This window comes from Podarcis muralis, chromosome 5 (assembly GCF_964188315.1).
Source record: "Podarcis muralis chromosome 5, rPodMur119.hap1.1, whole genome shotgun sequence".
Taxonomy (NCBI): domain Eukaryota; kingdom Metazoa; phylum Chordata; class Lepidosauria; order Squamata; family Lacertidae; genus Podarcis; species Podarcis muralis.
The window spans coordinates 68,080,221-68,092,640 of NC_135659.1; the positions used below are offsets into that span (position 1 = coordinate 68,080,221).

A 12,420-nucleotide genomic window follows, 5' to 3' on the forward strand; every position below is an offset into this window, starting at 1 on the left:
TGTGTGGGGATTGCTTAATTTCGTTGTGGGCGCTTTGATATGGTTTCTTATGAGTGCATTTGGGTAATTATGTAAATATTGCCATGTCGTAAGCCGCCTCGAGCATGGTTTTTAACTATGGAAACAGCATGCAAATGACGATGATATCTAGGGAGGTTTCAAAGGCTTTGTAAGCAGAGTGAAGGAAAGAAATCCAGATGTGATTGTTACGCATTGTTTTTTGCACCATGAGGCCCTCGTAGCCAAGACTTTACCAGCAGACCTAGTTCATGTGTTGGATGATGTTGTGCGCATGGTAAACAGGCCCAGGTTGCGCACTGAATAAAGTATTTTATAATTTTTCATATTTCTGTTTACTTACTATTTCATAATAAAGTAATTATAAAATACTATCTTTGTGTTTATTTGATTCCTATTAAAGAGAGTTACTTTATATATAGTCAATATAGGCACAGAGTTAATTTTTTAAACATTTTCTAATGGTGGTGTGCCTCGAGATTTTTTCCATGAAACAAGTGTGCCTTTGCCCAAAAAAGGTTGGGAAACACTGCGCTAGGTCTTATTTTCAGGGGATATCTTATTTTTCCATGAAGAAGAATACGGTACACATTTATTGTCTAATTGTGAGTCAGCCAGACTCCGTCAGGGTAGAGCAAGCAGCAGGTGGCAGCTTGTCATGGTGGTGGCGCAGTCTCTCTGATTTATAGAGACCTTGCACTGCCTGAACAGCTCTGGCTGTGCTGTGGCCATCAGTGAGCTGTGCAGTGGTGCCCGCCGCTACGGTCCAGAGGAGTCAGATGCCTTATGGTAGCTTCGGGGGCCTTATATTCTGGGGAGGCCTTATGTTCGGGGGGAGGCCTTATTATCGGAGAAGTCTTATTTTTGGGAGATGCCTTATATTACAGCGAGAGGCAAAACTGGAAGTAGGTCTTATTTTGGGGGGGATGTCTTACTTTCGAGGAAACAGGCACCTCTTCTTGATATCTGTGCTCTTGAGGCTCATACTAGCTGATTTGATACAGTTTTGAACTACATCTCTCACACACAGCCAAGCCTCTTAATTCACAGGTAAGGAACACACATACATACTTTTAATTCAGGTGGGATCCTCCACCTACCTCTTCTGTCTAGTCGTTCCAATCCAACCCATCCTCTCCTCCACCAGTGGAGGCTGGTATGGCTGTCCAACGAACATGGAGCACTTTAGGCTGCAATCCTATACCCACTTACATGAGAGTAGGTTCCACTGCATTCAATGGGACTAACTTATGAGTAAGCATATATAAGATTGCAATATTAAACAGGCAAAAAACCACCAGTAGCCATTTTGACACCTATATAAATATGTACCACAGCTCTCTCAAACTGTTTTCCTTGCATTTTCCTTGCTCTGCAAGTGCCCTTTCCATGGTATATGTGTAATATCATATACCACAACATACCAGTCATCTGAAAAAGGACTTTGTAAGAAACAAGAGGCAGCTAGCTTGGCTTCCTGAAGAACGTGTTCCATTATATGTGGGTTTTTTTGGGAAAACCTTCACTAATTGACACTAAGAAAATGGGTAGTCAGTGAAGCAAAACCACAAAGTCATTTAAGTCTGCAGCACGAAGATAAAAGCAGTAACCCTCCACCACAGCCAATACTGCATTACAAGAAAGAGCCACAGGTTGTCTGTGTATTTTGGATTTGCAGGAGAGCAACCAAATATTGAAATGGCAAATGAGAGTAAAAGCCCAGTCCTATGCACATCTACTTGGATATGCTATTAAGTTCATTGGGGCTTTATGCAGAACTACAGCTTGAATGAGGTGTAATGCACAGGATCAAAACATGCCATGACCATCATTCACATGGCTCAACATGCTACTAGTATATATCCTAGCACCAGTGCTTTTTTTCTGGGGGGGGGGGGACATTTTGTGAATCTAAGTTTGGCCTCATTGAGGGGCAGTATTTCAATATAAGTAGGAAAATGAGAGTACCCCTAAACATTTTTTAAAGGAAAAAAAGCACTGCCTAGCACACATTCATTGCATTGTTAGTGCAAATGTTCTTTGGAGCCAAAGACTTTCCCCCTCCACATCCCAAACCAGTCTGTTTCACTCACAACATACCATCCGAGATATATTTCTAGAAAGGAAGCTAATACAGTGGTACCTCGGGTTAAGTACTTAATTCGTTCCAGAGGTCCGTTCTTAACCTGAAACTGTTCTTAACCTGAAGCACCACTTTAGCTAATGGGGCCTCCTACTGCTGCTGCGCCGCCGGAGCCCGATTTCTGTTCTCATCCTGAAGCAAAATTCTTAACCTGAAGCACTATTTCTGGCTTAGTGGAGTGTGTAACCTGAAGCGTATGTAACCCGAGGTACCACTGTAAATGTAATGTGCATTAAAATGTTGGTCAGCAAAAAGAGACAACCACTACTTTCATTTCAGATTATTATTTTTATTAGATTTCTGCATCAACTTCAGTAGAGAAAGGCTGATAAAAAATGCATTCAGAAAGCAGGCCAAACTAGAACACGTTTCATTAACAGAACAAGGGCTAATGACATTTACAGCCAGAGGGAATGGCTAGATGGTGAACATATTTGCTTTCCCATGATAGGAACTTGATGCACTGATGCTGTCAGATATCAACCATGCTGCGAAGGAGGACTATGTTTATTTATATTTCTACTAACATTTGAAGAGTTAATGAAGTCTCTTATACAAACTTTAACACATAGGCTTTAAAAGGTGGAAATAAAAACAGTTTTGCACATCCATTTCACTAGAAACTGGGCACGTGTTTCCAGTGGGGGTATCAGCACAGGAGGCACAGCTATTTTGCAGCTCTGTGTCTTCAGGCCTTGCTTTGATCCCTGCAAGTTCCCAGGAGTGGCCAGGTGCTACTCTACAATAGACACTTCGACACACCACTTACCAAAGGTCCGAACTCAGTGTAAACAGTCATTCCCATGGCTAGTGAGAATGCCCATATTTACATTAGGCAGGAGGACAGAGCATCTATTAGATGCACAATGTACCCATAGCTCCACAAGCGACAAAGGTTAGAAAAGCTTCCCCTCCAAGTAAGGGCTTATTCAATGTATTTTAAAGGGCTCTCAAATTGTTCTTTCACCCTCCCTTGCTTAAAGCAGCACAGCGTCGCTTGGTGAGTCTGCAGAGTCCTAGTGCTGAGGTAGACCACATGTGCTGTGTTTGGTAGCTTGGGGAGTATCGCTTGCTCAGCAGCAGTGATATCCTGAAGGTATTTGGGATAATCTGACCACAGTAGCTCCAAGGTGTCCTCTATCTGCTGTCTGGTGTTCCTGCTGGATCCCTACATTTCTCACATTAATCCCTCCTAGGAAAGACACTGCACTCCTTATCAGAGCTTGGAAATAGAAAGAGAATATTATCATGCTTCAGGCACAGAAGTAGCAGCACACTGAAAGGGGGAAATTCCCCACAGGAACCCAAGGTGGCACCTGCCTGTCACAGCAATGACCACCAATAGGCACAGCTCTCGTTCACTGTAAACATTATTGTAGGTCTACTAAATGTGAGGGAGAAGCTGTCTCATGATTCTTTGTGCTACTCTCATCAAGGCCTGGTATGGCCATCTGAGTATGCCAAGCTGCCAACTTGGTTGAAACAATGCCTGCAGCCTGGGCAATCGTTTGGAACCCGTGTTTCCAAAAACAGACTGACAGCATGCTCCCTGATTGCATACCATTAGTAAACACCTTAGAAAAGTACAAAGGTTAAGAAAGTGATAGAACTAAATAATAATTCACCAGTATTTGCCGATATATCCTTCAGTATGCAATTGTGAATAATTTCTGACATGGTGAGGTGGGAAGGCTACAGCTGTGAACTTTTTAAAGGCACCAATAGACTTAATATATGCTGCTTTCTGGGACACACACACAAAAAATATCCAGAAAAATAGGCACCAGGTGCCACTACATTTCTTCTGATCTAAAATTCCAAATTAATCATTTTATTATTTCTGGAAAGCAGCTGAGGAAAGCATGCATAGAAAGACATGCAGGGAAGTGAAAATTCACCAGAAAGCAGTAGAGTTCAAGTCTGACTTTGATTAAAAAGAAAGAAAAAGACAGGTCTACTTGCAGAACTGGCTCCCAGCCCTGTTTCCAAGAAGGCACTTAGAGGTAAAAAAAAAAAAAAAAAAAAAAAAGCAACCAAGCAACAACAGGTGGTATTTGGGAAGCAAGACTGATTTCTCCAAGCTTGGCAACTCTGATGAAGTCGGTGATGAAAGAGACAAAAGCCAGAATGTCATTGCTGCTCTGAGGCCGAACAAGCAGTGCCCATTAATTCAAAATAATGGTGTGTGTGTGCATGTGTATATCCCTGCTGCTCTACTTTCACAGCACTGCCCAATCTGTCTGTGTGGATACCACATCCCCACCCTTGGCTTGCAACCCACGGCTCAGTTATCAGCACTATTCAGCAGACAAGGGTGAGGTCTGCACAGGACAGAGCCATACCACAGAAATGACAAAAGTGGAGAAGTTGCCAGCTTGGAGTCTTTTCTGAACTGGTGCCATCCCACGACTTTGCTCTGGTATTCATAGTTTCCATTTAGCAGAGGGAGTAGGTATAGTTCTCTCTGCCAATAAGGAATGTGACAGTCAGAATGAAGCAGAGTAGAACTCTTCCTTCAAGCTGCATTTAGGTTAATGGCTCACTTGTCTCATAAGTATAAGGCAGGTATGCAAATGAAAATAGGGCTCAGCTAAATGGGGCTTCCTGGGTTGACCCTGAAGCATAAAACTGGGGGGGGGGGCAAGGCATTTCAAAGAGTGGATGGTAGCTGACAAGGATCAGCACAAGTGTGAAAACACTGTAGAAAGTTGTATTACAGGGTCTGGGACAACACTCCTAGTTCCTGAAATGGGATCCAAATGCACAAGTTGTCCCTGAGTTGTCAGCAACAAAAGAAAGGAAAACGGAGGAGGCAGGGACAAAAGCAGAGCTCACAGATGGAAGGATCGGGTAGTGTATGGAAAGGCCCAGGAGTTCTTGTTCTCTAGTGACTGTTCCACATTTGGCTTCATTTGAGAATTTGTGGGCATTTTAATGGAGAAGATGACCTGACTCTTAAGGGAAATACTAATTATTTATGCAAAGTAGAGATGCCTAGAAATAAATAAAAGGACACATATACCACTCGCAGCTACAGTGGGCTTTACTCTCCCTGCCAAAATCTTATGTTTCACATGGAAAATTGGCAGAAATTCCTGAAGTCTTCATTTTAAAATATTTTCATCTAGAAGACAATTTTGGAGCAACGATGCACACCCTCTCCACACACAGATATCCAGCTATTTCTGACCACCTGAAAATCTCAGATAAAAATGATGTGCGATGCAGACAATTCTGCTTCACTGCCAAAACAGGGACCTTGTTGAGCCTCTCGGGGTCTTGGAAGCGTCTTTCATAAGCTGGGAGCTGGGCTTGGTCGCTAGGAGCATGTGCGGCCTGCAGCAAATGGCCTCTTGTGTGAGTGGGGCAAATTGTGCACATGATGCATGGATTCCTGAGACTGTGCCTAGCCCCCAACATGTGAAAGGCATTACCATGTGTCCAGATATCTGAACTGGGCCAAGCAGTAGAGGCTGATAAAGTGGTTTAACTGAAATCTAGGGGAAATGGGGTGCACATGAACATATGTTTGGGGAAATGGGAAGAAAAGGTTACACACAACTTGGTGTTTCTCTCTCTCTCTGACACATATGCACACATACACACTTGGGTGCACACTACACTTTCCCTAAGTTCTCAAACCTTTGAAGAAATTTTGATGGAACAAAGGCTCATGGGGTACATAGCATTTTAGAAAACACGTGCTCTTTCACTAACCTGTTCTTTTCGAAGGCCTACTCTCACATGAAACAAAACAAAAGAACTGAATATTAAAAAGGACAAAATAACAGAGTTCTGACTCCTGAAATGGCAGCTTGCCAGAAATTGGCTCCATATATATAAATATTCCAAGGATGCAGCTCAAGGCCCCAGTGATTGTGATGAATCAAGACTGCACCATAAAATATTTTCCACCGACTGGCTGGTTTAATTCCATCAGATTATTTTTCTCCATGCAACATTTTTAGTAGAAATAAATAGAAACAATGTAAAACACAGAGGCAAACAGTAAACTAACTCCTGAGGTATTTCAATCATACAGTGTTCTTTTTCACCCACAATGCATCTTGGACAATAATAGCATGACTTGGTCACATGTAGGACGAGGACCTAACTGAAATATCCTGCTGGAAGCCAGCCTCAGATTCTCAGAAAGAATTGGTGGAAATAAAGGGTGTTGTATTGCTACTTCTCTCATTCCAAAATCTTGACCCCCCCCACTCGGTTTGCCAGAACCCCAGGGACAGGATTTCCAGAAAGGTCAGTGCATGTTAGCCAGAGAAGCTAGCTTTTTCACTGGCATCACCTTTATAAAGTGGATCCTATGCACATATAGCCCCAGGAGACTGAGCAGCCTCTGTTCAAGCAATAAGTCTGTGTCAACTACCTTCATTCCTAAAACAGGGATAAGGCAAAGATAGACCATTTGACATTTACTTTAAAAACTAACCTCTAAAGGCTAGTTTGCCAGCCACATCTTACTGTGCTACAGATGACATGGAAGGATGCTCACAGTATGCTGTACTTTAACCACCCAGAGTTTCTCATTTTTGTCTCTAGTCCTTTCCAAACAATCAATTTTTTAGCAAAATAAATGTCCAGGCTTGGATTCACTGGAATGCTAAGTAATATCCTGTCAACACAAGGATTCTCACATGAGCAATGGGACCTCCCCTTCCTTTTGCCTCCTACCCTTAAGCCTGTTCTGGGGGTTCCCCAACTGCCCAACTGGAGCAGATTTGGGGAGGACATGGGACACACATGGGGCGGGAAGGGGGAAGTTCCATTGTGCAAGCGAGAATCCTTTTGCCACAGTTATTATCAGTTTGTTGCACAGAGTTCAAACAACTTCCTTGTAGCTTCTCAGCACAACTGCTTCATGGAACCAACTGATTGTTGTCTGAAATCTCATTAATGCCAAGTGACCCAGTGCCCACCTGCTCCACTCCATGTCTGCAAAATATTGGGAACATTTTCTTTAAATGGAATTTAAAAAATGGTTCAGTGTCCTCATCAGCTGTGCAACTACAATACTGCAGTGCTCTTTCAGTGCTTGTCTACTGCTGCTTTTTTAAACTATTTCTGTACTAAGCCAGTGCAGAAATGCTCATGCAGCAAATGAAAAGTTGTGAACAGCAACATGATTATACCCTGCAGCAAATCTATGATCCTTATTCATGAAGGCTGCAGTCATATGGAACAGAGAGACACAACTGTAATGTCTGAATAAACGTGTTTAGGACTGTGACTGTGTGGCATGGGTGTGACAGAATATGGAAATATTAGTGCACAGTTGTGAAAGGCACAGTTTTTATAGCCAAAAGTTGGAAGGTGTGATATAAACATTAAAGAAACTTGTGTGATTATGATGCTAGGTACCCAATGTAATTGGGGGCACAGCTTTTCAATTGTGCAGAAAGGACCTTTCCTTTTGCGGATACTAAAAATAATTAAATCAAAAGGCACAAAGTGGTGTTTATTAGAGAAAACAGCAACAATCAGGAAGCCCAGTGTATATAGAACAAGGTTAAGCTCCCCATCAAGGACAACCTGAGTTTTGGAAAAGGAAAAAAGAGAGAGGTCCTTTTCAAAAACATTGCTGCACAGGTCTCGCAAAAAGTTCCCTCGTTCCCTGTTAATTCCATTTTACACTTATTAATTGATTTGACTGGATGCTGCCATCTTTTAAGAAAATCCTCTACTTTCTTTTGTGCAGGTCAGAGTGTTCCCCATGGAGCCCTCAGGGATTAAAGACAATTCTGCATGTGATAAAGAAAGCTACCGAAACTCTCCAAGGTGAGATGTCCAGGAACAGAGCCAATCGTGTATCATTTACTTCCAATCCAATTGGTTAAATGTAGTCACCTTTGGACACTGTTGGATAAAAACGAGATGGCTTATCAGCAATGAGGAGGCCACTTGGAAAGGGCTTTAGCCTGGGTATGCACCCAAGTGTATATATACTGCAGGAATGTGCATGCAAAAATACAGACACCCACAAAACATACATACAATCATATGGAGTACCATATATACAGATATCTGTGCAGCTGCACCACATGCATCTGTGTGCCTACAAACAAACACACATGTACTTGAACATGGAGATATAGGCACTGATCACCTGCACACATGTGCAAAGTCATGTTTCAAATAAATTTTAGTTTCTAATGCTGCCACTGCATTGAAGAAGACATTGTTATGCCCATCCTATTTGTTTGCTTCAGATTTCCTCGTCTTAATTTAAATGCAAACAATGTAAAACTCTCATGCTCACCAAACATCTACCTCTCATTCTCTCTCTCTCTCTCTCTCTCTCTCTCTCTCTCTGTCAGTTGGTTAACGCCACTAATTAAAATGGTTACAGTTGTTAAGCTGAGCGGACAAGTGCACTTGCAGATTCATCCAGAAGTCCTCCGGTCTCTGGTCCCTAGGATGAAGATAATGCTACGAAGCAAGAGTTCTAGAGCATGTCTCTTGTGTTCCGGATTGCGCAGCAGAGGACCATGCTGAAGACCATGCCAAAGATCTGGAAGACAAGGAACGTATTTTAAAGGATGCCCAGGAAACGCGGGGAGATTTTTGTCACTATGCCTGGCAGCTCAGAGAACTTTAGTGATTGCTCTCAGGCAGATGTGGAGAGTCGAGTCATCAGAGAGGAGCATAATCCTTAATGTGAAGCAGGGCATGGCTGATATCGCTTGGAGCAATCCTCACAAATCCAAATTTCTGTTCATTTGATGTGTGTTTCTGCCCATTTGATGACTTAGAGCCAAACTAAAATACAATGCTAGTTGCATGAAAGCATTTAAGATGCACATTTAAAGAATGCAAATAGCTGCTGGGCGGTGGGGGTTAAACCATGCTAGGTAGGTGGGGTCTTAATATTGTCATTTATATCACAATCCTGATGAAACTATCCAATTCCTTGAGCTGCTATTAGTCCTGTGAGGGAAACCTCTGTTGGCTTCCCTCTGAGGCATGGCAGCAGCTTTGGGGAAGAGGACTATTCATATAAATTGTGGTGTAGGGGAAGGGGTTAAACCACACTTTTCCATCTCCCATGTCTCAGTCCTACTCAGGGTCTCCCTGCATTGCCTTATTACATTTGAAAAAAATCATGCACATTGCTTCCTTTTATGCAATTAAGGCCACATTTATTCTGGCCCTGAGGATCGGCTACAACTGTCAGTCTTGTGTATAATTATTATCACTTATTTCATTTATGAATTGCTTTCTATGAGGCATCCTGAAGCAAATTTCAAATATGCACACACAGAGAGAAGGAAAGAGTTCAAAACAACAGTACAGACATAAAATCCATTCAAATTGATATAATGCTGACACCTAGAGGCTACATGGTACAACTTGCTAAGTAGCCAGCTTCAGAGCGGGGAAAACAATGTTCTCAGCAGAATGCATTGAGTCAGGCCCAACTAGACATGAACAGGGCATCCATTTTGTTGTTCATATGTCTGCCCCACTCATGTGCAAAATTGGATGTGTACAAGTGGCTTGGGGAATCTAATTTTAATAGGAGTTACTTCCAATATCAGAGCTGACCCGGGGAGAAAGGTGTCTGAAGCAGAAGAGTATGAAGGACTTGGTGCAGACATGTGAATAATCAGGGCTGCCTCTGTCATGTTTTCCCTAGACTGCCATTTGCTCTGATTTAACTCCAAAGAGCGTGTTTTCTGGAAGAAAGAAGCAGCGCAAAGGCAAAAGTGCTTGGACCCATGCCAAGAAAGAGCAGGCCAAGTGGAAGACCACTTGGACCTATACTTTCAAGGCACAGGACAAGCAGAAGTGAGGACGAGCCCTAAGTTCCACACATGGGACATTCATACTCTGAGCTCCTCAGCAACCTGATTTCCACTGGCTTGGAAGGACCTGGGGGATTCGCAAACACACGGCTAGCAACAACAGAAGCAGCAGTACCAGTATTGTCATCAGATAATTACTCACTGTGATCCCAGCAATTCCAATCCCAACAATGCCAACTAAACGAAGATTTGTGTCAATGAGAGTCTCGATTTCAGTCAGACAACTCTGTTAGAGACATGAAGGTGTTGACAATGCTTTAAACATCAAAGCAGTCTTGAAGAGCTCTTCCGGTTTCTACTAAGGACCAGTTGACACATTCTTGGCGGCAGCCATGGGGAAAATCTACCTTAGTAAACTCCTTTCCTCTTCACAACTTCTGCCCCTGACTGTCCTGTCTGGTGTAGAAATTGCCTTCCCACATTTGCTTCCTCTGAGCTACCCTTGAGAAGAGTGGCTTGAGGAGCTTCGTGACAGCAGCAGCAGTTCTCACCCATACATCACCAGCTTTGTCTCTCTGCTCCATCTTGCCTTCCTTGCCTTTGCTGTGGTTGGGATGCTGGTTTTTCAGGCAACCCAGCACACCACTACAGAAGCACTGGCTTGAACCACCATAATCTCTTAAATGTTTGATATTTGTGTTTATTGTAAGCCCAATTGGACCTCACATCACCACTCTAGCATGCCCGAGCCCTGGGCCCTGATGACATTTATTAAAACTATACTCTTCATTTAAGATCATACACATATTCAATCAAGGCCTACTCAGAGTAGACCCACTGAAAGTAATGAGCCTAAATTAGCAATGTCCATCAACTTCAATAGGTCAACTCTGAGTAGGAATAGCATTGAAAAACACCCATAAAGTTTTGCTGTGATTTTGATGTTGCTCTTATTATAATTTGCTTGGTGAAACCTGTAAACAAGGATCAAATTGCTGCTGCTTCCTTCTGACAGGTCCAAGCATGCAAGAAGCCATCTTGGGCATACCAGGTACTTTCGTTCTCTCCTTTCCTTACTGCAGCTTCTCCTAGTTGTTTCCTGTTTGGTTTTCTCACAAAGTTGTATGGCATTTGTGTGTCAAGAATTAAAGAAGAGAGAAACAGTGCAGAGGAAGGGAGTCGGTGTGCCACAAATTGCATAATCTGAATCTACACCACAACGGCAAAGGCTACGAATAAGGTATGCTGCTTAATTTCACCCAATACAGAATTAAGACCTCCAAGAGGAGTCATGGCTTACCTAGGTGGAACCTGCTATGAAAGTTTGGGCACCTTTATTTAATTCAGCCAGGTTCCATCAGATTCTGCTAGGCCTCTTGTTTGTCAAGAGACCTTTAAGGACTGCATTGCATGGGTTTACCCTTTCCTGCAATGCCGTGGTCCTAGGGAAAGTCATCTCTCCCACAAAGCTGCCATTTGCCCTGGGAAGAATCGCAGATAAAAACAGATAAATGTATTTCATGTGTTGCCTAATTTGGCCTTGTTTCTCGGTGTGACATGGAGCAGGAATACATGTGAATCAGCAAGCAAGTATCAAGGATAAGGGAAGCAAGCAGGCTTCCCTTCGTTAAGTATTGATTGTGCTTTGCAGTGGTATTGTTCAGATCTATAAAGGTGCCCAGAGTTAGCAGGGTTGACAGCTGCTGGAAAGTCAGTCCTGCTGGCATACTCCTCAGTAGCATCTCAAATGACTAATGGAAAGAAAAAAGACCAGTGCCAAATGGCCCTTGTCCAGAGCATTTCATCTGGCTTCCCACCAGCTTCTCTGACTTACATGTCTTATCACATCCCAGGGCTATTTTTTGCAACATGTCCATCAGAGCCACTTACTCTGGGCTGTTCAATGTCTTTTGGACAGGTGGGCTTCACTGCAGCATCGTTTCCTCCTCTCCCACAGCACTGAAGCTGGAAAGACAGAGATAACATGTTAAAAAACAACTACCAAACACCAGACAGATTTTTTAAATAAAGAAATCCCCCTCGTAAATAATAAATTTCTTTATTATGAGTCAGTCCATAACAGTGTTCTCTCATCAACTTGTAAATTCACATTAAACTCTTGTTCCAAGCTGAAGTTTCATACGCTCCAAAATATACTTGCACCAATAATATTGCCCAGAGTCTAGCTTTCTACTACTGTTTTTTTTCCTGTTCGCTGTGCATCTCTTTGATGGAGTACTACCCCCTGAACTCTTGGTTTAGTGCAACCAACAGTGGGGAAACCTTCATTTGAGCATAGCTGTAGGCTGGACATGATGGTAGTTTAAAGAGATTTGAAACTGGCCTGATGTGTCCATATCTCCCTGTGATGTTTCCTCGTTGGCTTCTGTAGCACTGAAAATGCAGGCAATATTAGTTCCTAACAACATCCTTAGTTGGTACAGCAGTAACAGAGGCTAGGCCAAAGGTAGTGACTCCAACAGGCTCCTTAACTAG

The 12,420-nt window shown here is 42.8% G+C and overlaps 1 protein-coding gene across 1 annotated transcript in view; it reads right to left on the reverse strand.

The window, feature by feature from the left end:
- Positions 1 to 6,066: 6,066 nt before the first annotated feature.
- The window catches only part of TSPAN2 (tetraspanin 2), a 74,416-nt gene continuing 68,062 nt past the window's right edge, over positions 6,067 to 12,420 (reverse strand). Inside the window, exons 6-8 of the mRNA XM_028734610.2 lie at positions 11,815 to 11,889; positions 10,127 to 10,210; positions 6,067 to 8,690 (exon numbers count right to left, since the gene is read on the reverse strand). Coding sequence (XP_028590443.1) covers positions 8,625 to 8,690; positions 10,127 to 10,210; positions 11,815 to 11,889 — 225 coding nt within the window. The 3' untranslated portion in view covers positions 6,067 to 8,624. The remainder of the gene's footprint in view (positions 8,691 to 10,126; positions 10,211 to 11,814; positions 11,890 to 12,420) is intronic.